This window comes from Vigna unguiculata, chromosome 6, assembly GCF_037176805.1.
Source record: "Vigna unguiculata cultivar grain cowpea cultivar isolate G323 ecotype 2 chromosome 6, ASM3717680v1, whole genome shotgun sequence".
NCBI lineage: Eukaryota > Viridiplantae > Streptophyta > Magnoliopsida > Fabales > Fabaceae > Vigna > Vigna unguiculata.
This window is the reverse complement of record NC_140797.1, coordinates 28,981,263-29,008,423: the sequence shown is the minus strand read 5'-3', so window position 1 is coordinate 29,008,423 and position 27,161 is coordinate 28,981,263. Positions and strand designations below refer to the sequence as shown.

Here is a 27,161-nt window from a genome sequence, read left to right as displayed (position 1 = left end):
TACACTTCATCTTTAAATCCTTAAAATTTGTGAGATTATAAGTTTATGAATTTGTCATCTTTTCTTTTATTGTTATGGTTATTTTAAAATTTTAGGTAAAGAAATGGATCATTGAGTTTGAAAATGCATGATCAGGTTAAAAAATCACCTTAATTAGAGTTGTATTGAAAAACTATAAGTTGTTAGAAATATAAATCGAGTTTAAGAGATGACTATAAGTCTCAAGTCCCATTCATTCTTTATTTTACATCTTTCTCTTTTTTTTTCATTTTTCTCTTTTTATTCTATTATATTTTTTTCTTTGATTATGCCACCACACCTCGTGTCTTTTAGAATCTAATAACATCTCACAATAATTAAGGAGTTAGGGAACTTTTCTACGGGATCAAATTTTTAAACAAGATAAGTTTCTATTTACTCTAGAAATTCTTTCTTCTTTTATTTTTCTTATGATTTTGTTATCCATCTTTGTGGAGTCAGTTGAAAAAAGTGATCCTCTTAAATTGTTTTATCATACACTGAAAATTTGTTGTGATTAGATACTTTGCTTTAAGTCTAAGTTTTAAGTAGTTTCACTGCTTGGATTTTTGGAAATTTTCTTTGAAGTGAAGATAACATGGTCATAATATATTGAGTTTTGTTCAAGGTTGTATGTGGTTTGAACTTGTTTTATTGAGATGTGATTTGTATAGTTGTCTATAGTTGAATGGATTTTTGTAGTAAGTTGAATAGTTGAATGAATGAAACTTGTGTGTGTGTATGTATGTATAATGAGTTTCAATAACTATGGTTGGATCGAAAGAGTGAATGGATGATGTTTGGAAATGGCTTAGATTGATTATTTTAAATTGTTTAAAAGTTGTGTGAATAAAATGCTTTTGAAAAATTGTTTGATTTCGGTATTGAGGTTGATTTTTCTCATATTTTCATTCAAGCAAAATTAGAGCTAAAAGGATCTTGCTTTCAATCATATTTTCGATCAAGCGAAGGGTTTTTCATTCAAGCAAAAATAACACTTCAGCTGAATCCATTGATCTGTCCAATTTTCACTTAAGTGAGTACATTTTTGGTCAAACTAACCCATTTTCACTTATATTTGAATGTATATTATAAATGATGCATGAAGTGTTTTTTAACTTATGGTGACATCATAATTGAACAATTTTGGAATTGACTTGATGGATGCAACCCCAATTAATTTCCAAGTTTTAAGAGTTGTCATCTCTTATGATGTAATGTTGGCTTTTTAAGTTTTTTATATGCTTTTAGCCAACACTAATTCACAATTTTTTTGTAGTATGATCTGTCATGATGGTAAATAGAATTAACTAGTGTGAATTGTTAGGTTAAACAATATAGCTTAATTAATTATTTTTTACATCAAAGTAAGTTAATCTTACAAATCGTAACGTTATAGTATTTCGACATCAAATTCGTTAAACTAATATTTTAAAATTTAATTACTAAATTATTATAGGTTTGATATTATATATGTCTAATTTAGTCCCTCAACTTTACAAATGCATGAATTTAGTCTTTTTAACCAAATTTTGTTAAATTTATTTAATGTTTCAAACACGTTTCTCAGCTAACATTGAAGCGGAATGTGTCAAATAGTATAAACAACTCAAATGTTATCATTGAACGCGTTTGAAATGTCAAATAAACTTAACAAAATTTAGTTACAAGGACTAAATTCACACATATCTAAAGTTGGGGACTAAATTGGATAAAAGGTTCGAAAATTGACTAATTTTAATTTTCACTGAAAATTAAGGGACCAAAAACATATTTAACCAAAAAAAATTATCATTTATATCAACTGTATTGTATGGATCGGTCGGTTATCTTTCCAACTGTTCGTTTGACATTACTTTGAAGAAGATCTTTATCTATGTGATAAACAACTGCTCGGTAGCCAAGCGGATCCCTCATAATGCTAGCATTTGGACTACCCTCAAGTTTCCACCTTAGAGTCCTTTTACACAAATTATATGCAATGGTTAGCAATTGCTCGACAATCGAGCGGATCCCTCCTAGCAGTTGGACTACCCCCAGGATTCCACCCTAATGTCCTTTATACAAATTATGAGAGGCTTCATCCAGATAGTTATACCGAATGACATCAGAATGAATTAACAGTTATGAATTTGCGTAAACATGTCAGTAATCAAGATTAAAAAACAATTGGATCATTATTAGGCACCCTAATCACGAGCCCATGTATGAAACTATAAATTCAGGTTACATGTATGGTTGTTGGGACTTTTCTCTCATATTAATTACATTTATTTCTTCCATCAATCAAACCATTGTTGACTTTGATATGAAAGTTCATTTAGCAGGTACCCTCGATCGGTAGACAAATGGGAACACTGAACGGACGATTGAAATGAAGGTTTGAAAACTTGACAAATCGATTAAATGGACGTTCGACTCCACACTCAAAACATCAACTTATTAGTAAGCTTTTTTATTGTATAAGAATGAACATTCTAATTATAAATTGAGTAGTAAGAATTGTTTCAAACTATTCACTCTTATTTTTAGAATCAATATTTATGTTCCAATTTTAAGTTAGTTAATATGACAATGAATTGCCACATTCAAACTATTATCATTTAGACACACATAAAAGTTTTGTAGCCTTTCTGACTTTAGAAAAAGTTACATTTTGCAAAAGGGACATATGATATGGTAAGAAAAACATTGACTTGTTGTAAATTAATGGTCATCCATTGATTTGATATTGTTACTCATATGATTGATATGATTGATACTCATATGATTCATTACTCTTTATGTAAATATTTGTATTAACTATTTGATTTGTATCCTTTATGGGTTATATGTTGTATCTATAAGTAGGACTCTTTCTATCAGTAATAGGTATACAAAAAAGTTGCTCCTCATTCTCTCATTCTCTATTCTTCATTTTCTTCATTTCTCTATTATTAGCTTTATTTTACCACACGTTATCAATACGATGCTCCAACCAACTGAACGTTAGTGAAAGTATTTTTTTCTCTCTTATGTCAATGCTATGTGTGTCTCAATTTAGGCTCTTTCTAATCCTTTCTTCATTTACAATTTTATCTTAAATTCTATATTGTGATAAGAATTGTTTGACTTTATCAATTTTTATCTCTATCTTATTATTATTATTATTATTATTATTATTATTATGGTTATTATTATTATTATTATTATCATTATTATTTTATGTGCTAGTTCTAAACATGTGAAACGTTGCAAAATTTAAATTTGTGACCCTTGATATTACAAGGAAGAACTACTTATATTGGATATTAAATGTTGAAATACATTTAGATGCAATGAGTCTTGGTGATACCATTAAAGCAAGAAATAAAGCATTTGAGCAACTAATTTTCTCCTTCGACAACAATATTATGATAGAGATTTCACAAATATTTTGAATTTTTTTCACGCCTTCGTATCGCTGAACAACGCCTTTGTATCGCTGAACAAAACAATGAAACTTTTGATGAAAAATCATGAGATTCGCCCAACTGGTCCCGCTCCATTCCTAGAAGTGAATGCAACAATATTTTTTATTTATATTTTCATGGTCATAGCTGTGGCCTTGGTTGTTGTTGTGATAATGCTAGGGATCATGATTGTGGACATGGTCATAAAGAAAGTTTCAAAAAGAAAAAGGTTAAAATAATGGTAAGTAAGATAAAAGTATATGTTATCATTACGATGGTAAAGGCCATTTGAGTAGTACTACACCAAAGTATCTTAAAAAATAAGGAGAAGAACAGAAAAACACAATTTGCTTGTGAAGATGACGATTCTGATTATGGTTGTATGGATGCTACTCATCTTGATATTGTTATTTTCTTTGCTAAATTAAATGGAAATATTTATCACCTCATTCTATTAACTTAGAGACCAAGGCAAAATTCCTCTACATTAAAAGGAGGACACTTGACCACTAACCCTCTCCAATAGGAGAAGGACACATAGCAAGAGCATGTGTCTCACAAAAGAGAGCAACTTGGAGACCACTATAGCCAAGTGCCCACAAGCTTCTAGAATTTATCTCTTCATCTGTGCATAAGGTAAACCTTCTTCTAGAAGTTTTGCGCTCTAAGCTAGAGTTTTTACCCTAGATCCATGTGTCTCCGTAGGGCTCACCTCCTCTAAAATGAAAATCGTAGACTACAACCATAGGCCCAAAAGAAACCTTAGATTACTTGGCTTTTTACACAAGACCTGAAAGAAAACCCTATACTACTAGGTCTATAATACAAGACCCAAAATAAATCTACTCTACTAACAACTCACTGATGGCCCAAGATGATAAGAGCTTGGGCCCGCCTTCCATAGGTGAAGCCTACTATTCTTGAATGTGCTTGGCCATGGCTAGGGGTTATGACATCACAACCACGATAGCAAATGAATCCAATCATAGAAAAAAACATCATAGCAAATATCCATTACCATTTAACAATCGACGAACTCACAATCAAATCACCTTTTTTGGAAACCATTGAACTTCAGCTTTAATCCAGTTGTCAGCCACCACATGCTTTTGGGTAGACCTCTTGAATTTCATTGGGGCCGAATCGACCAAAATTCGGTTTGGGCAGACACAGCTAAATTCGGACGAGTTTCAAATGGGACAGACTTGGTCGAATTTTGGTCGGAGCTAAATCTATTAGCAGGTCTCATCATTTGACCCTAGCCGATTGGTCTTGACCTTTGGCCCTAGCTAGCCCGTCCCGATCTTCAACCCAAGTTGACCCTTCCTGACTTACAGATCGAGAGAGTTCGTCTCAAATTTCTATCCGAAACGACCCGTTTGGACTTTCGGCCTAAGCCGACCTATCTCGACCTTCAGCCTAAGCTGGCCCATATTGGCTTGTGGCACGAGACAACCCAACTCGATATATGACCCAGGTTGAATGTCTATTGTTTTTAAGAGTTAATGAAAGTCTTATAGTCGAGATTTTTTTGGCCCCATCAATTGGTAGCCCCGTAAAAGAGGTTTTTTACAAGGATTGGCCAAAGCTGGGCCATGGGCAATGGTAAAGTTGACCCCTCTAGTTGGGGAGTTATATCCAATCTGCACTTTAAAGAGTAACAAAACAGAGAAATTGCTCGATTTGTTGATCATATTTGCCCTGCTATGCAGGTGATAGGTGTAGTGATGCTGAGGTAAGCCACCAGGCATATTACATAGTCTGCAAAACTGGTAGATAAACGAAAAATAGGCATGCTGCAGAATCAAGATGGCAAATAACGTAAGTATATGGTGGGTTGGGGTGAACAAATAGTAACTCTGAAAGTTATGATTTTTTACTGATAAGAAAAGTCATGTTCAGGTTGTTAAAGCTGTGTAGAACGTCAATGAAAACTTTAACTTGAGTTCGATCATGCATGATTAAACCTATGATCTTTAAAAGAAAAATATGTTATAGAAAAACGCATATAAATTTAAAAGACACGAATCTGTAAAAGCAATATAAATTAAGCGACTTAATAGAAGGACGGTTTAAACTTTTCTTTAATTATTATAGATTATACAATAATTCATTAACTTTTACAATCTTTGCCAAAAACCTAAACCTACGATAAACAATGCGTGGTTGGTTACAGATACGATCCTTGTTCATATTGCTAGGTCTAAATTTATGTAGTTGTTGCTCCCATGAGATTGTACAGAATTAGAATCGACGGCATGATTATCTGCTGCATTTGGTGAAGAAAAATGCATCCTCTCTTGATTACCATGCATGGTTGGAATTAGTGCAGAACTAAAAGAGAATGTGAAATCAAGAAATTTCATTCTTCTACTATTTTCTTCATTTGAAGTATCACTATGTATGTATGCACATGATTCGGGTTCCTGCAAAATAGTAATTGATATTATTAGTATTGTGTCTAATTAAATTTCCATTTAGCTGTTTAGAAGTTTGATAATAAGCATAATATTAATTATTTCATTAAACTTATCATCTAACTAAATTGTGAAGGAATAAAAGTGTAAACTATGGAGGACTAATTAAGAAATCAAAATTACATGTCAATTATAAGCTTACATATAAGTATTATGTAAAGATATAATTTGAGAAAATGTTTTCATTTGCTAAAATAAACCATACTCAAATTGGTGCCGAGGTAAATTTCATTCTTATTCGTTATATTTTTTCCTAAATAAAAACTTTTGTATTTCATATGTTGTTGTTTTCTTCCTTTTAAATGGAACGAATCAAACAACTATGTAATTAGAACTGGGCTATGACTAGATTTAGCTTTGTATACTAAAGTTACAAATTTATTTATATAAACTTGACTCGTGAAAATATATCATTAATATCAATTATTATATACGTTACCATTTTGAAATTTAAAACTTCTATCACAGTTTTGACTTTAAAAATATGTTATTAATATGCTAAGATCTTGTATAAGTGTAAGTGTTAAGTTAAGGGGTTGGTAAAGAAATCTAGATTCAAATGATAACCTAAGTTATGTACACACAAGTAATCATTTAATGAACAGTAGATTGGTGGAAAGTGTTAGTGGCTCTAAATTTGAAATTAGTAGTCTTATGGAAACCATTAAATTTTGATGTAACTTTTTGTATTGTGTGATTGTTTACACTACTTTGAATTATTCACATATAAATTGAATTCTAATGTTTAATTTAAACATTATCCATTATTATGTTGTGATTCTACTAATGTGGTAAGTCAATAGTTTTCCTAGGATCTTTTACATACAAACACACCTATAAGTTTTTTTTCTTTCTTTTGAAATGTATATATTCAAAGTTTGTAATAATTACATATATACTTATGTCTAATTTTGGAGTGTTACAACTTTGAAGTATTTTCAACATTTTAGTGAAAAACATTGAAAATAAAAAGTAGCTTGATTTTTTTGATATATAAAATCAAGAAATAGAAGAGTGCTTCACAAATCAAACAGCCTTACGGTTTCTAAACAATGGTTCAATACTATGAAACTTTTGAATTTCTAAAAGTAAGGAAAGTGCTATATCAAATTAAATAGTAGGTAAAAACAGTACCTGGTTTAGATCATAATCTGTTTCACTGGTTTGTGAAAGTCCTTTATTTTCTGACGGGCGAATTTCTTGAGTCACAATTCCCATATCATATTTTGTTGCCCTAAATTTTGCTTCTTGTGATCTGAACAATAGAAAAACAATAATATGTAAAATAATTCACGATTACAGTGAGTGATGCAGCACCAATATACTATAAATCATAAATGTTTTTCATGCCTAATTCTTATCTCTTAACGATGAATACATGCAAAAGATTATAAAAGAACAAATAAGAAAAGGAAATACTTATATATAATATTAAAAAATAGATTTGTTATTATTTAACGTTAAAATAACGTAATCAAAGTTAAATATATTTTTTTTATCAGCAGAATATAGTATTGTTTGGAAACAACAGCTGAAACAATATTCAACCAATAGAGAGTTAGGACCTTCGCAGTTTCAAATAAAAATGAATACTTCAATCCAAATAATAAATATTCGTATTCAACAAAACAAATTACATATTAGTTTAAATTTTATATATATATATATATATATATATATATATATATATATATATATATATATATATATATATATATATATATATAGATAGATAGATAGATAGATAGATAGATAAATAGATGTAGATGGAACTGTATATGATTTTTTTTCCTGATAGCTTTTTTCATGTTCATTGAATTATTTACTATGTTTGCAGTATTGTGAATATTACGAGATTAAAGGGTTTTCATTCATACACAAAAATAGTATATAACGTTATAAAAGAAAATTCATATTCTAAGGTTGGATCTACTTCAACATAAGAATTTATTTTCAATAGGGTTGAAATGGTTTGCATGAATTATTATTACCTTTGGGATGAACAATTGGAGCACATTGGAAGATCTTTATAATCTTCATTCCCTTCCATCTCCTGATGCATTGATGAGAGAATCGTATGTCCCTTAAGGTTCCTGTACATCTAAAACCCAAATTTCCTCTTGGAATAAAAAATATATATTTAACATTAAATTAGTTTCCTTCATATTTTACTAGAAGAAAATTGTATATCTATACACAAATATTATGTCTTTAGTTTCCGAAATTATTACAACCACATGCAATTAGGAGAACCAAAAGACAAAGAGAATTGGTATAGCCGCAATAATATTAAGGTTTTCATTTTGATACGTAAGTTAAATATATATAACATGTGTAGAATTAGGTTGAGATTCTTTAAGTGAAGGGTTAAATATAAAGATTATAAATAAAAACAATACGGAAAAGAGAAATGACCAAAAAGTAATCAAGTAAATTACTTAACAAAATTAATTATTGATAAAACAAATGAATGTTTTATATTAAATGTCACATTAATTAAAAATACGATCATTTCGTTCTCTATTATGTTTGGACTGAAATTAGTGGCATGTCTTAGAAATGCTTTTAGAACTTATGGATCATATAGAACATTTTTAAAAACACATTCAAAAGCTTCCAAAAGTCATTCTAGAGTCGATCAAAATCTATATCAACTTATTCCCCTTCTTTTCTTCTCATACTTTGTACTCAATTTGATTTAATCACATTATAACGCATGGTTATAAACGTCAATATAATATGCTAAAGCCTAGTAATAGTACACTGAAACTGGAGATAGGTGTAGTGTACAACCAATTTTCAAGCCTAATAAAGGAAAAAAAAAGTGTTTCCTTTTCTTTAAAGCTTACACAGATATTCGCTTTTGGCATCTCAAAAAGCAATCTAGCTATCCACAATGCAACAAAACTTGTTTTCACAGATTTTGCTAAAGACAGAAGAAGAGAGAAAGAGTTTCACGTCTTCAAAACTTATATTTATATATATAAATATATATTTGTTTTTTTTTTTCGTGTTGCATATGCACATGTACCTAACCCAGATAAATTATTGTTATTTTTACAAGCTACGCGTGCACAAAATACATTTTTTAACAGTAAAGCAAATTTTGTTCATTCTTTTGATACGAACAAGTCGTACATGTATAACCTAAAGGATAACTGATATGAATACAAATAAGATATTATTGATCATTTCGTTTTGTTCTGTACCACGTAATTGAAAGAAACAACATAAGTAACAAAAGAAAACAACTAAAGTAACTGCAAAAAGAAGTGAGGATAATAATGGGGTTTATATATGGCTCTTCATGAACTTTTGTCGTCAGCTGAAAAGCAATGGAATATAATCATGAACGTATAGTGCAATATATATCTACCTATTGTGACAAATCTTGCTTTCCACAAACCACAATGTTTTTTTTTTCTTTCCTTTTGTTGCTTCATCAATTATTGTTGGTACGAAAAAAAGAAATACCATAGAAATTAATTTTTGTCTCATCCTTAATTTGATTGGTTTTGAATAGAGACAAGAGATTAGGTATTTTTCCTTGTGAGGAAGAAGAATTAACCAAGAAAATTGCCTTATTAGGTAAAACATTGTTATATATATTCTTCAATTCTTGGGGTTCTGTAAGTTCTAACCCACCTCCTCATTCCCCAAACCACAAAATCAAAGGCTTAATCTCACTTGTAAAAGAAAAATAAATAAAGCTACTGACAGGTATTTTATGAAAATATATAACCATGTATAAGAATATTTACTGGACCACATGGGATAACTATATATACATATACCTGAAGATGGCTTTTAATGTGAGAGATTCTTAGTCCTTTCACATGCATCATCTGCAGAATGCTCTTTGGAGTTGCCTCTGCAAAACCCAATTTGCATGCTTAATCGTTAGCAGGAACTGGTTTAACTTGAAATATAGCAAAAAAAAAAAACAATCCCTTCTCTTTTTTTAGATACATATCGTCACACTCACAAGAGAAGGAAAAACAGAGATGAATCACTGCATAATATATATATATATATATATATATATATATATATATATAAATCTTTTGTAAGCTGTTCCTGTCATTATTAATGGTTTGTTTTTCTCCCTTCTCACACATATAAGAGGAATAATTAGAAGAAACACAACAGAGATTAAAGAAAAAGGAAAATCTAGCTAGAAATTGTATAAATCAGCTCAATTAAACAAAGGATCAAGCAAAAAATGAAAAGAAAAAATAGAATGAAATTCTGGGAATGAACATGATGAACAAAAAGAGATGAAAAAGGTAACCCTAGATCAAGTTGAAGAAGGAAGAACTCACTGTTTTTTCCACCAAGACCTTCCACAACTTCTACAAAGTATTCATGGAGTTCAGGTGTCCATCGCAGACGTGGATTTTCTGATTTTTGGTATTTCCGTACACCCGTTTTCTTAGAATTCTTCATGTTCTTCACTTTCACGTCGTGCAGAAGCAGCAACAAGAGAACCTTAAAGGAAGAATATATGCATATATATAAATACAAATGAATAAGACTTGTTTTGCATCTAATATGAAAGCAGCATCAACCATGGAATGTTTTCTGTGTGTCCAAGGTCAATGACTTTTTCAGAAAAAGGATATTATTGTTAAAACATATACTTATCATATATTCTTATGTAATAATATGTAAGAATTCTTTTTTTTTTTCCTTTTTGGTTGGATATATGTTGAACATTCCCTTTGATTTAGATTGTAAAGTATAAAAATAATGTTATTATTGGTGATGATGATAATAATAATAAAAATGTGTGATTTAAGAAATAGATTCGGTCAGACTTTTTTAAAGGTGAACATTAATTGCTTTGAAAATAATTCATAAGAAAGAAATAATAAGAGAAGTCTTCGAATTCTTATAATAGTTGCACTATTTCTCGTCTTCTTCATTTATCCGTGGTCAATGCAAGTGAATAAATAATAATAATATAAATAATTAAGATCACACTTAATTAACAATTGCAGCATGTCGGAGAGATTTATATTTATTGATTAAGTTTCAATTTTTGTTCATACATTTTGTTTTTGTTAATATGAGAAATTATATTCCTTGTTTTAGATTTTTGTTCATACATTGTTTTTTAAATTAGCGGAGAAATAGGAAGAGAAAATGAAATGAAAAATAAGAAGATCGATACTATTAGAAAGATAGAAAGAGAGAGAAAAAATTAAACACAAAATATGTTTATGAGGAATTAACAGGGGAATAAGTAGGCTAGTTCGAGTAAATTACTGTTTTTTAAGAGCTAATTAAATTACACCGTTTGTCGTCCTATTTTAAAAACTAAACTCTTCTCTAAGAAGATTAATATATAGACTTCAGTTTAACTCCAATTGTATTTCTCCGGACCAATTTTATTTTAGAATTTTCAGCATAATCTGAATGACTAGTTTTCGTTTTTTATAATAATCTTAAAATTTTAAGTGCAAATTAAAATTTGGTGGTATGATTGTTATATATATATATATATATATATATATATATATATTATTTATTTATCGGCAAGAAAAATAATTAATATTATAGAAGAAAGAATGCCCTTAAACCCTTATATATACAACGTTAATAAAATGTTAAAAAGTTGTTGATGATACAAATTTTATATAATTTAGAAGTTACCAACATAAGAAATGCTTTGTTTGAAAATAATTCGTAATTACCAGCTAAAAAAATATTTAAAACAAACTATACATAATTTGTAACTAATTATAAAAAAACTGTGTGTTATATACATACTTCTTTGACTAAAAGTATTATCAATATTTCAAAAATTAAATCGGGTTAAGCAATAAGAGTCAAAAAGCAAAACATACAATAATACTGTGACCCAGAGAATTTTGTTATATTTAATATTTTTTTTTCCATTTCATCATTCATCATAGTATATTTATTAAGAGATTAAAATAAAATGAAATAATTTGTGTATTTCATTTTAATTGCGATGTAATTATGAATAATATACCTAAATTATTTTTACACTGTAGTTATTATTTCCACCAAGTCCTTGTAAGTCTTCTTTTCAATAATGAGTGTATTGAAAGAGAATTTGCATATGTGCTTCAAAATCCGATTTCTAATGAGTGTGGTTTAGTCCTAATCAGTCAATAAATTCGTTTCCATACTTCAAATGTATCTCAGCCTATGCTTCCATCAACTTTGCATTTATATTAATCAATAATTAATCTATGATTAATCGTGCTGATTGTTGAGGTTAAGAAGAAAAAAATGCTATCCAAGTATACGTGTGCAACATTGTTTCCATTTATAACTTTTTCTTTTTCATACCTCTTTCTCTCTCTCTCTCGCACGTGTTAAATCAAAAAGCTCACGAGGGAAATATGCAGCTTTTAACACGCATATTTATTTGTAGTCAGTCATGCATGACCCATCAATATAATAAGATCCACCAAGAAAGAGAAGAAAGTAGCCACTTTTTTTAATGGAAAAGTATTTTCAGAATTTTATAATACTCAAATCTTTTTTTAAATGATAAACTTGTAGAAAATTATTGGTTGAAAAAGTAACACCCCCACATCCTAAAACACTAAACTTATATTTTTTAAGCTATTAAATTTGAAATATTACGAAAATAAACTCAATTTCCTTTTAGTTATATTACAAAAATACCTTTACATATTAAAATTATTTAAAAATTCAATTTTATATGAAAAAAAAAACAAGACTCGGATTGTTTTCATAAATTCCTTTTAAGCCAAATTTAAGTTTTAAAAAATAATCTATACATCTAATGGTCCAATTGAACGAGTATAGATTGAAAAAATTGTGATTTGACTGACACACAACGGCACGACCCAAACATATATCTTGAAGAGAAGAGGAAAATGATGTTGTTTATTAATTTTTAAAAGGGAAAAAGTTATTGATAATATTTTCATATATAATAATCATTTTTTTTTGCGAAATCAATTTTAATGGCTGAGACATTGACAACACTCAAAAACCAGTGAAATAAAATAAAATAAGTTGTGTGTTGGTCAAGATTGTGAATAAATAGAAGAGGGCAATTTGCCTTCACTTTCTCCGATTCCAATCAATTTCACGTCAATAATAGACGGTGCCTACTTTTGGACCCATGCATCCATCTTTGTGCTGCCGTGTTCAACACTAAACTAACCTCAAAATTCAAGCACCATGGAAAAAGGAACCTTATGCTCGGAATTTCCACAATGCTTCATTCATTCATTATTACTATTATTGTGTATATATATGGGTCACACTCCAATGCATCTTCGTCCATCGTAATATCGTGGACCACCACCTCTTTTGTCATCTTCAATGTCATGACTTTGACTATCCCTTCACAATCACAACTTGGTCCCACTTCCATGCACGTATACCCTAACATTGTGCTAGCCAACCCATAAAAGAACATGCAAACAAAGCAATTTGCTTCTTCATTCGCACCACTTTGTTGTTTTCTTCTTTTTCCTTGGTGTAGGAATGTTTATGATCTTCTCCTAGGTTTATTTTTTGTCCTCATGTTTTGTAACTCGTAAAATAATGCAAAACAACTTATTATATAGATTTTAATTTTAACACGTAACTATTTTTAAATATTAAAATTAACCTTTCTTATTATTCAAAATAATAAGTAATTAAAGCTTTGTCTATATCTAAATACTACAATAAATTTATATTTATCAATAGATTTTTTGGATTTTTGGTAATTGTTGACAGATTTTTTGATCTATTAATAAAATTTATCGACGAATTTTTTGTCATTGATAAACTTAAATTACTAACAAAGTTTTGTTATTACAGGCATATTTTGTTCATCAGTAATTAGTGATTTTCTTGAAGTGAAATTATAATTGAAACTCGATACAATATTAAGTTTACCGGAAAGAGATTTAAGAATCCTTACCTACACTACTAAAAAAAACTTATATTTTTGTTAATTTTGTTTTGAATTTTTTTGTTTTTGTAAAAAATACTTATAAATTTTGTTATGAAAATAAAATTGCAAGAAATTGCTGCCTATTTTTTTCAAAATATTTTGTATAAAACACTTTTCGCAACAAATTTTGTAGAAAATACTTGCAAATTTTATAATTTTGTAGGAAATAATTATTCCGAAGAGATTACCTGTCAATTAAAATTCTTAAAAAAAATAGTAAGAAAAAGTCTTTTTTTGTAAATTTTTTTAACAAATTTGTAAGAATATTTTCATATAATATGAGAATTTTTAGTAGTGATACTTCTTCATCAAGAATTTATTTTATAATCTTTGATCTCTTAATTTTATTTTCAAAATTAGTAGTAAGTATTTTTATTTTTTAAATATCAAGTCAATACTAATTTTGGATACCTAGTGTAATAATTCCCTAATTCATGTCAATAGACTTGGGTTGGTTTTTCTAACAAATGTTAATTATACACTAGTGGAAAAAAAAAAGTTCTATGTTAACTATACAGGTTAGAAAATAAAATAGGGATAAAAAATAAAAGTGTGTGGCCTTTCTTTTTATTTCACATGGTTGATACTAATGATAGTCGTAGGCAGACCGAAGCACCCATGACATGTGCATAGTACTGGTGTTGGTTTGGCCCTCCATGATTATTTTGGTGCATCATCATGGAGGAGCAACATAGAGTCTTGCAGTCATGGTTCCTTACAAAAGATGGAGAAGCAATTTATTGAAAGATGAGTCAGATCCGATAATCCTTGAAGTAAAAGTTCGATGAGAAGTTTGAATTCCTAACTTTTTCTCAACAATAGTCTCAAGGAACACCTTACATAGTTCTTGAGATTGAGTTAGCACTAAAGGAATCTGACTACAAATCCCTAATAAATCATACTCACATTTATGTGACAAACTACTGTGTGCTATATGTTGAAGATAATCGTCATGTCTAGTGCCAATTGAACGAAGTATAGGATGGGTTAACCATCCATGGTGTCTCTTTACAACATGGGTTGCTTGAGTGTCTCTACTCAATACAGAGGTTCAACTTGTGAGAGAAGCTTTAAACACATTTTTGGCTTGGACAAGACATTTGGTCATGCCACTCTCATCATAGACAAATGTATTACATTTCTTTTTTGTTTATTTTTTTTATTTTTATAATTCTATCAATGTTCAACTAACTTCTATCTTCCGTTTAGGATTTTGTTCTTCATGAAGCAAGTTAAAGAACCTATTATCATTGATGATGATGAGATGAAAATTTTAACATAAATGTTGATTGTTCGCATACTTAATTAAGACCATATACATTAGGGTTAATTCATCCAACATACAAACATCCATATATTTATTGGTGCTTCAATTTGACATAGTGATAAGTGCATTTTTATGCACTCTTAGAACATTTAATTTTAGTTTTCTTGAAGAATAATTATGTTTAAATACATTGTTTTTTAACTTTCTGAATGAAAATATGTACTAAAATTAGTTTTGAAAGCCACGTTAAGTGATAATTATTTTGGGTAAACGAAATGTATTAGACATTCTAGCTAGAGGAGTCTAATTAGGGAATCTCATATGATGAAAACCACTAGCAACTAGATAAATCATCTATAAATAGAGTTTTGATGATGTTATATAATTACGTAGATTAATCATTTTAATGTGTGTTTTGTGTAGCTAAAATGCAAGGAAGGTCATATATAGTCTATAGATGATATATAGAAGAATTGTCTAATGTCTTATAAACAATGAAATCATGACTAACTTGAAGAATTTCTAGTGGCCATGAAGGAGCTAAGATTGAAAGCTTACCGAAGAAAATGAAGTGTTGTTGAAGATGAAGAAAGAAAATGACAAAGGACAAATCATCTATGTATCACTAAAGTTGTCTAGTCAAGGTATCGTTTGCTCAATGTGTTGCTAAAGTCATCTAGCCAAAATATTTTTGTATTCTTCAAGTACGTTTTGTTAGATTCATCTACTTAATGCTTTGCCAAACTCATCTTATGATATCATCTAATAGGTATATTGTCTTATGAGCTCATCTACGGAACATTCATCTTATTTAGAGGACCTTGTCTACACCTATCGTCTAATGTGTTGGAGACATTTTTGCACACAAAAGTTATTGCTTTGATTATCATTTTGAGCTATGTATTTGAGAGACTTTTTGATCCATAAAAATATTGTTATTCACATTGAATATTCAATGAATAAAGTTGATTTAATTCCTTGAATTTCTATCAAATTTGCCAATGTAGAGAGACAAACAACCTGAAATGAGAGCCTCAGCATATACAGTAAATAATTACATGAGATAATCGTTATAGTTAGACGAGTTATATTTATTTAATTACACTAATGACAATAATCATATAAATATTTTTTTTATACTTAAAACATTTTATTTTATTTTCTTACTTCTTCCGCACAAATTTGGCAGAGACAGGACAATGGGATGGAATATGTGTTAAAGGAGACAATGGTTTAAATGGAAAAAACCACAACTCATAGAACTATAGATAAAATTATCCACAACAACTAACAAAAGAAAGAGATGATACATGGCTATAGGGTGGGGAAGATGACGATTGTTACACTGGTCAAGATGCATACAAGAAATTGAATGACAAAGGCAATAGGGAAGAAACTATGATTTATAAAGAACTATGGGCCATAAAGATAATACCATAAGCTTAATGTCTAGCATAGAGGGTCATTCTAAATAAAATACCTACTAAGGAACAACTAAAAGGGGTTGTAGATTTGAGAATGAACTATGTTCATTGTGTGGGGAGAGTGAGGAAACAACCAGCCATTTATTTTTTGGATGTAGGATAGCAACTAAAGTATGGCAAATGTGTGATATTCGGGTAGGTGTTAGTAATGTACACCATAATGAGGTAAAAATAACTTCAATCATTTTCACCTAACTGAACTAAACAAAAACGGAAATATCATTTGAAGGGAATGTGGGTAGCAATCATTTGGAGTATATGGAATCAAAGAAATAATGTTGTGTTTAGAAAAATAAAGGTGGATGAAGAAGAAATTTTATGTTTGGCCCAGTTGAGGATTTGGGCATGGATAAGAAGCAAAAAAAAAAAGTATCATTTTGATATTCTTACTGGTATTTATGTCATGTGCATTATGTAACATCCCGTCAGGATATTACGAATTTTAATAAAATAAAGAATACAACTAATTACACTGCATTTAATAATACCTTATTTCCCAAAAATGTGGAAAATTAAAATATTTTTATTAATTCCAAATATAACCAAAGTTGATAAATCATAAGAAATGAATATAATAATAAAGCCTCTCATCAAAGTTTACAAAATATTTCAAAACAAAATATGTAAAACTCTCAGACTATCCCCTATCCGCAGCTAGACCTCACTAGTTCCACCTGCAATATCATTTGTTCACGTGTACCCATACACGATCATCGCCAAACACAAGCAGATAGGGTGAGCTAAAATAATAACACATAAATGTACACCAAACATATATATAATAATATACATCAAAATCAAAATCAAAATCAAATCTCTTCTTTTATTCTGCATGGCCACCACCATGTATGATATCATTCATCGTCAAGGAACCCCCTCGTTCTTTATCACATGGCCACAACCATGTAACATCAACACACATCAAGGAAGACTCGTTACCTTCTTTCCACATGGCCATAACCATGCTAGCAATGTTATACATCTTCTAATGAGTATCTCAAGGCGCCTTGTTGTCACACCTATCGGCCACAACCAATAGAGCATGTGTGGGAACCATGCTACGGATCACACACCTTAACGCCAGGTGGAGTTCCCAAATACGAACATAGTCCGTAACGTCCCAGGACTACCAAACTCGTCAGCAAATCAATGAGGAGGGCAATCCATCTGGACCCATCCGTACTGGCCACAACCAGCACACTCACACCAGCAACACTCGCCAACCCGAGTCACAACTCAAAGGTTCCTTGTGTTCATCCGCTATCCCGAGCCACAACTCAAGGGAAGTCATTCTGGGACACAACCCATAGAATGCCACGTGCTTCACCCCTATCCTGAGCCTCAACCCGAGGATACGTTCCGGGCCACAACCCATGGAACAACCAGCAAACCCACCATTGAGATATCTTAGAAGCATTGTAGACAACACAACTCGTTTTCAGCATCACTAATTTGATACTGCACTATCAGATTTCCTTGAAGTATGTCCCTGCATTTCGCTTTGCTTAGACCAAAAGCCTTAGTTCTGTATCCCAAACCAGTTCGCTCAAGCTAGACTCACGAGCCTGAGCGAGTCTTAGTACAATAGCAATCCCACGAAGTCTCACCTAAGCGAGTTCCTTCTCGCTTGGGTGAGCCCATCCTTCGCTCACAGCTAAGATACCTCGCCTAGGCGACGAACCTCAAACGGACCACATCAGTTTCTCGAACTCTCGTTGAGGCGAGAGGCTCTCGCTTGAGCGAGACGCACTTTCGTCCAAAACAGTAAAATCCGCCTGCGCGAGATGTACAACCAAACCACTCATCACACCCACGGGTTCTCGCTTAGGTGAGACACATTTGCCTAAGCGAGTTGGTCTGTCGCCCAAAACCAAGTTACCCCGCCTGAGCGAGATGCTCGAGCAGCAACATGATCTGAGTCTCTACTATTCTCGCCTAGGCGAGCCGGGCTCGCATGAGTGAGAAATGTAGACTCTAGCATTGTAACACAACAGACAACCACCCAAAACATGCACAAATTCGCATACCCATTATATCAGTCAATTGGAAACATTGTACCAAACATTGGAGCATGAAATTGACAAAATATATACCCAAAACCCAAGTTTGCACAGTAGCAGCATAATCAGCACAGTAACCCATTCATGTTCATGCAATTAGGTAAGAGTCTCAATGAGCAGTACCCAAACCACCCCAAACCCCCAAATTCATCTCATATTCAACACGAAATTCATCACATAAAATCGGTACACTCAACAATATGACCAAAAGCATACAAATTCGGTTCAAATCCCCTAACCTGGATCCTTTGGCTTAGTAGTGGATTACTTGAAAGCTTCCAAAAACACCAATAGCCCCCTTCTTTGCCTATCGCTCAATTCAGTACCAAAACCTCCCTCAATCTACCAAAACACTAAAACTTGTGCTCTCTATTCTGGGAGAAATTTCAGCTTGCCAAAAACCCTCGATTTCACCCCAAATTTGATCTTTTATATGAAGCTTTAATGTGGTTAAATAAAAAAAATGAAAACTGGTTTTTATTTCTATTCAAGGCCCATTACTAGATGGTTTTTCAGCCCCTTGGCTGCCCTAAGGTCTTCTTCACCTTTTCACATTCAAGCCAACCCATTTATTAATAAAAAGTGAGTTAAATTTGAGTCCTCCAAGGTTCAAACCCACCCCATGCCAAAGCCAAATCAATACCAAACCATTAGGCCAACTCATGTTTCTTACTAACATGCACCATTCAAGTATTATAATACACGAAACATGCTCCACATAATGCTAAAACACTAAAAATTAAATAACACACAATTTGGCACACATAAGACTCAAACCCAAGTACGTTCACACAAACAAGTACTCTTAACCATTTAAGCTAGTACTTTTCCACGTCATACCTATCAAAATTTAATGTCATAAATACACTACCTACCCGCATTTATTAATTAAGTATTTATTTAATTAATTAAAATTCTACGGATCTTACAGATTGCATTAGAACTTTGCAATAATATGCATATACATGCAATTACGTATAAATAATTATGAGGCATATATACAATAGGACATTTTGTAGCTAACAGAACTCAGACAATATAGTCTAAAGAATCTTTTTGTAGGGAAATGATTTGCAATAGAAGGCTGACCATGTGGAAAATATGATAAATCATTTTTATGATAAATTATTCTGAAACAAAAACAGATCAATCTTAAAGGGAGAACACAAAACCAAAGGAAGGAGGTTTGTCCTTATGTGACAAATGAAGATTCCCAAGAGTTAGCTGAAATATGAGTGGTGGTGTGAAGATATCAACGACTTCTATTGGATTAACAATATAGCACTAGATATGGGGTGAGGTTTATGAGTAAGCACGTACACAATGAATCCATCACATCCTATTAACTTTAAATTAATTGTTGTGTTGTGGTGCCTCTGTCTTTTTGTTGAAGGCACATAGAGGCAATCAAATGCTTGGTCCAAATCATTTGAAATTTTCACATACACATACATTTGTAATAGTAGTCTTGTTATTAAGATGGAAAACAGAGGATGACACAATAATAGGATGTAGAAATTAACTCTTGGTAGAATATCAATATAACACGGCTAAAGTAATTCAGAAACAATGCATCAATGTATATAAATTGTGTATAAGGGTTGGAGTACCCAAATGCTCCTATTTAAATACATATTTATACTTGCCAATTAAAAAAATGTTGATTTTTTACATGACATAATTTTGACCTTGAAATCAATAAAAACGTTTTTTTTCTATAATAATGATATCACTATGTAACTAATCTTCAAACTGGAGGAAAAATGAACTTGATATATAATATATTAAAAGAAAAAGAAACAAATGGTTGAAATACTTTGTTCTTAAATATGACGTTAACGGTTTTTTAACTCTTCCCATCCTTGCACATATTAGAAAGGCACAAGATCTTGGTTAATAAATTTGGAAGAACCAAAATAATATACTCAAAATTTATATTTTTAATTATTTCTACTAATACAATAAAAATAAATACATAATTTAGTATAACTGTAACTAGAAAACAAATCACACATATCAAAAGTATTATTCTTTCAAATTCTTGAGCTTATCAATAATTAAATCAGAACTAAAATTTTAAGTTATTTTTTTCAAACTTAAACATGAAAACATTTCCATAGAATTAATACGAAATTTCTCACCTGTAATTCGCTGAACATTAAGAAAAACCTAATCTAGTTGAACGATATGATCATTAGTATTATATTTCAGAAGATGCAAAGAAGTTGAATTTGTCTTCTTTTCATATACACAAGTAGTTTCCCTTTTATCACTTTCAAAATGAATCTATTATTTTATTTTTCATCAATATTTATCACAATCTAATAAAAAATTGAGAGTTCCTAAAAAAAGTTTAAAATAAAAAAAATAAGTTATCACAATTTAATCAAAAATAGAGAGTTCCTAGAAAAAATCTATCATAATCAAGCAACAATTAAAAGTCTGTTATGAGAAAACACATACTACATTACTTTTACGTCTATAGTCATAAAAAAGGAATATAAGACTCATGAGATAAAAAAATATGCTAACTATTAAATAAATATTCCATGATTAAGTGAGACAGTGGAATTTCCTTTTTGTTCTTCAATAATAAAAAAGAACAAATGAAAAGAAAGATAAAATAATGAGTTTGTGTTCAACTGTTTTTTCTTTTAAAAAGCAAAAAGAAAACAAGTGAAAGTGAGAGAAAACCCAAAAAAAAAAGATAATAAAAAAGAAAATAAAATATATTTTAATAAATAATTTTATTCTTTATTATATTTGATTTTATGTTTTACTATTCATCATTATTAAATGTTATGCTTTATAAAAAAAATACCTAATTTAATAACCATCAATTTTGAATATAAATCGCATATAAAAGTTTTGAAAAAAAATAAAAAATTCCTAAATTACATAAAATATGTACATGAATTTTATTTGTTATTAAAACTGTATTGCACATATCAAGGTAAAGTATCAATTTAAAATTATTATCAATATTTCAAAACTTTTACCGATCTATTAAACGTGTAATGAAATACCAACATGTTGGAAAAACAACTTTTAAACAATTATGTACAATATTTTTTATGACGCCTCACTACATCGTTCAACATTTAATGAATCAAAAACCGATGCAAAAAACAAAAAAAAACAATTGTACAATACATGAAATGTTTTCAGTCATGAAGTTCAAAAAAGGAATAATATATACCAATTCATTTTACTTTTGATTTCTTAATTTGTGGAGGCTTTGTTACCCTTTTCCTTTTTGTATGGTATTCTTTAATGAGTTAAAGAAGTAAGAATGAAAATAGAAGAAAAGAAGAAAGGATATTGTCCATTTCCATAATCTTTTCCATTTATGAAAGTGACATGTCATATAATTAACCTTAAGAAAATACACTAAAAGACATTGTTGATAATGTGTACATACACTATGTTAGGTGTTATCTACTACACCTATGCTATCTTTCCTCATTATGTCAGACAGATGGAATTTTATTTTCAAACACTTTGAAAAGTCGTCTTTGTTTCTGTTTTTTATTGCTTCTATTGCACATGCTCTATTTCAATTGTCCCTACCATCAACCCCTAACTCATAGAACCACTCTCGTGAATTAATCATTTGTTCATTTTACTATACACTCATAATATTCCCATTGTTCTAAATCCAAGAATATATAATTTATTTGCATTCTTTGATTTACATGCTTATTTATGATAAGATTATAATGAAGCCAAATTTATACATGATATGAGATATCAAAGTGGATACAATTCCTATGGGTACTATTTATTAGTGGATTTCCTTTCTTAACATTTATGATATTCATGGTTATATCTCATTATTAGAATTTTTAATATTTGGTGAGATTTTTCTTGTAAAAGTTATTATAAAATTTTAAAAAATATTTTTTTTTGTTATTTCTTTTACGAATTTTAATTACCAAGTACTTTTTTCGTGGGTAATTATTTTTTATAAAATTATAAAATTCAAAAATATTTCTTACAAATATTTTTTTAAAATATTTTGTTGCAAAATATTTTTCAAAAAATTTGGTAACAAATTCTTGGGAACTATTATTCATAGTAAAATTTGTAAGTATTTTCTAAGAAAACAATTTTAAAAAAAATGACAGAAAATATGTATTTTTTTAGTAGTTTATATCTATGAATAATTTATATTTTTCTAATTTTAAATAAAACTATTAAGAATACTTCTTTAAAGTATAAGTTTAAGTAAGAAAATCAATCTTGAAAGTATAATATAAATAACATTTCATAATAAATGTAAATAATTTGAGTGAAGACAAATTTAGATAAATTACATCACAAAATATAAATTTTAAAGAATATTTTTAATTTCTAAAATAGAAAAAATAAATAAAATAATTAAGTTACAAATATTTTAAATTTTGCATGTTTTTATTAAAATTTATTGTTTTTGAAATATACAAATAAAAATCACAAATAACAAGTAACAAGTGATAAATATGTTATCATGGTGTTTGTATTTGTCTTTGTTAATTAAGTGAAGTAATTAAAATATTCATACCCAATAATCGTATTCCTCTCCATTAAAAAAAAACCCATTTAGTATTAATTACAAATTTTACCCACATCTAATGCAAAGATTTTTCATCTTACGATGTTTAAAAAACTTATGGTAGTTAAAACATTAACGTGTTAGAAATTAACGTATACCAAAACTTCGCACATGGCTAACGTCAACTATAAATTGATGCACTTTTCTGATACAATAAAGACAGAACTGAGTTCACACTTAGAAATGGGAATAACTTGTAGCAAAGAATACAGTGATTAATTAATTGTTGAAATGGATTACTAGTTCTAGATATGATTGACGATGGGTTTATGAAATCTTAAGAAATTCTAAGTTAATAAGTTAAAAGAAAGTGATGAGAGACTAAATAAACACTGGAAATATTCCATTACTAGAAAAGTAAAAGATAAGAATATGAATTATGGTCTTAAAGCAGTGAAACTATAGTACGTTGGCTATGTTTGAAATCTTGTTTTGTGGCCGCAATTGTTGTAGTGTGTTGCGTATAATACACACCAATTTTTCTTTTTACGCATTCTTTGTTCTTTGTTGTTCAATATATTAACAAAGCAAATACGGAACTGTGGGGTTTTACCAATTCTGGATTCAAATAACTTATGCTTCTTTTGTCTTCTCTTTTTTCTTGTTCCTCTAATCAATAAATCATATTTCACCACAAAAATAGCATAATAACAAACAAGAGAATGTGATATTTTAAACCGCGCGTGACATTTGTTTATGCAAGAAATAGGGTTAGGTAACATTTGAATACCTCATATGCTATATATTCCTGGTTAATTATATGTAAGTTAAATTTATAATATTTACGTGAAAGGTTACAAGTTGATTTTAAAAAAATAAAATAAATTTAAATTTATTTTTCACTATAATATTAAAATTTATTTTAACCATAATTGTTATATATATGGTGTTATTTATTATTAGAATACTATTAAGTCACCTCTAAAACCTATACTTGAAATATCTATATTTAATCAGCGTAAAAAAAATGATAAAATCAAAATTAAAGTGTATAAATAAAAATAAATTTTACTTTTAACATGTATACGGTATAGCTTTATCGTAATATGAAAATTTAACCTACTATACCGGTTGCAGTGAATAATTAGTATATAGTTAATTACATTTTCAAATTAAAATAATTGAATATTCAACCGCGTTGCATTTTTATATCGGTTATAGATACGATCAATATAAAATATCTCGCATTATTTATAAGATTATCATCGTTTATCTCTTTATACCTGAACCCATATAATATGTCATTATAGAAAATCTATTTTACACCGGTGAGAAAAGCAATAACACACACCAAAACTGTTTAAAATTTTGGTTTCTATGTGCTTTTTATTATCATTATTTCAATTTCATAATCGATACAAGTTCACTTTTTCTTCTTATTGTCTATTAGCTATGCATATATACCTCATTCTTTGTGTACCTATATATAGCTATGCATACATAGGTGGTACTTTTAGGAATTTATCTTTTCAAATATTTTTAGAATTTCATATATATATATATAACAGATTTAATTATTAAAGTTAAAAGTTGAAATGATCAGAAATAATACTTTCACTATTATATTTTACCTATATGTAAAAGTGTGGACTGATGATTTTTTTCCCCTTTAACTATTCATCTAATTGATATCACTAGAAGAGACTGAGATATAAAGAGAGTTATGATTAACTATGTAAGATATACATCAAAATGTAAGAATAACGTTATTAGAGACGAAAAATGAGGCACATCACCTAAAGGCTTCAAAGGTTGAATGATTGGTGCATATCATTGATATTATATAGCCGCAATTTTTATGGCACAAGGTCAAAGTGCCATTGTTGCTGTAAAGTATATACAAATTTCTTAACTTTCCCCTACCTTCACTAAAGGGCAACCTCATTTTCAGTCATAAGATTTAATTCATATGACAACTAATAACATACACTTTAACATAATCTAACATTGATTGAAATTCATTAAAAATTATAAAATCTAAAGAAAAAATTATCAATTTTTTTTATAATTTCTAATTAATGAACTTTACACGAAGAATCGAAAGAGTGCATTACAAAAAAATATAAAAGAACGTGTTTTAGCATTTCTCCTTTAATTTTTTTTTTTCAAAGTTCTTGTTCCTATAGCTATTATTGCTATTAAGAATGTTCTTTGTTTCTTCATTTACAATTATCCAATCAAACAACCCGCCTCAATTCTTGAATATAGCTTCACATGCATCGTCATGTTTTTTCATTCCAAACACTCAAGGTCCACACAATTTTTCTCTCCCTTTTTCTTGCTTTTTGTTTCTTATAATAAATGAAAATGTGAAATATCCACAAACTCTATTTAAAAACCCTAGCTATTTTCTAACAAAATGTGATGGTTTTGTAAAAACCTTTGGGTATGTGCTGGTTTAGAATAGTTTTTCTACAATTAAAAACAATTATTAGTTTCGTAACCTTTTTAGACAGTTTACAAACATAGTTTTTTAAAAATAAAAATAAAAATAATAATTCTTCTAAGTTCCCACACTATTTGGATGCTTAAAGGTAGGCTTTTTACTATTCAAAGAATGTTGAAGTAATTTTAAAGTATTAATTAGACCAGGTAAGTATTATCAACGGCGTTAATTGTAATTAATGAACCTTTATGGTAATGATAAATATCCCGAATTTCCAACATGTATTTAATAATAATTACTATTTTTTTTGTAACATATAAATATTTTAGAACTAAAAAAAAATGTAGACATAGATAAATAGATAAGACTTTGTCTCTTATAAAACGGCATCACCATATTCTATGAGAAAATTATATTGTATCTTTTCTGTTGTGTAATTTTGTCTTATGATGATGTCGGTATGAGTTTGGCGATTAGATCGCTATGAGGGCATTATAACGATAAATTTATAATAATATTTGATTAGATAATAGTCTATATTAAGTTGATATATACATATAAATAAACCTAATAAATGGGTTTTAAATTTAGAACCGCATCTAAATAAAGTTTGGCGCACCGATTTTGTTTTTATGTAATAATTCATTCTTAAAAATATGGACTTCCTAGGTTGTGGTTATGATTTTCAAACATCTTTAATAACTTGAAAATAGATGGTTGAATATATTATTGAGGAAAGAAATTTTTTGCAATTATAGTGTGAAAAAAATAAATTCATGAAATAATTATCATAAACCAATAACATTGAACATTAAATGAGTGTAGTTGCTAAATTTAAAATTTAATCCTTAAAAGAATTCCTAAACGTCATCATATTTGAGTAATCACTAGGTGAAATGTTTGAATGGTATGTATGAAATTGCAAGTTTGATTTTCAGTACCTTATCTTTTTATATTAAAAAACAAAGATTAAGTAGATAATCACTATACAAAACCACTTCAATTTCTTTCTCAAATTGCGTGTATGCTTTAGTATAGAAGAGTAGGTAGGGTGTGTTTGAGGTCTAACACAATGAGCTTATCTTCAATTAATAATTTTGACATTGTGAATGCATAGATTTCAATCTGCTACTGAGTATCGCTTTCAATACAGCTATGTACGTAAGATATTACTTCCATAGCTTACGGGTACTAACTATGTTATAATTAGCCTATACCAAAATAAAGTGAGTGAAGTAATTTAGAGGAAGTTAGATGAAAATTTGATTTTGAGATGATAAGAAGTAGAAGAAGTAGACTCAATTTGGCCTAACCAGTACAAAAGAGATTCAAATTGTGTTTTCTTGAAGTCATTGTAAAGATGTTTGTAAGTTGTACCTTGGTAGGAACATATGAGGGACAAATGATGATAGCTGTTACTTCATTATGAATAAATGACAATCAACTTTAATATATTTTGTTCTTTCATGAAAAACTAGATTATGAGCAAT

At 29.3% G+C, this 27,161-nt stretch overlaps 1 protein-coding gene across 1 annotated transcript; it reads right to left on the bottom strand.

Annotated features, from left to right (window-relative positions):
• Positions 1 to 5,508: 5,508 nt before the first annotated feature.
• On the bottom strand, positions 5,509 to 10,481 carry LOC114187568 (uncharacterized). Its single transcript, XM_028075844.2, has 5 exons — positions 10,249 to 10,481; positions 9,721 to 9,797; positions 7,918 to 8,027; positions 7,061 to 7,181; positions 5,509 to 5,875 (listed from the first exon to the last, which is right to left on the bottom strand). Exons 1-5 carry the CDS (start codon positions 10,370 to 10,372, stop codon positions 5,639 to 5,641), a joined length of 669 nt encoding a protein of 222 aa, XP_027931645.2. The 5' UTR covers positions 10,373 to 10,481; the 3' UTR covers positions 5,509 to 5,638.
• Positions 10,482 to 27,161: the final 16,680 nt, after the last annotated feature.

Coding starts and splice junctions, on each gene's coding strand:
- LOC114187568 (XM_028075844.2), bottom strand. CDS start 10,372: ATGAAGAATTCTAAGAAAACGGGTGTACGGAAATACCAAAAATCAGAA. Junction 9,798..10,248: donor AGGTCTTGGTGGAAAAAACA/GTGAGTTCTTCC, acceptor TGGGTTTTGCAG/AGGCAACTCCAAAGAGCATT. Junction 5,876..7,060: donor CAGATTATGATCTAAACCAG/GTACTGTTTTTA, acceptor ACTATTTTGCAG/GAACCCGAATCATGTGCATA.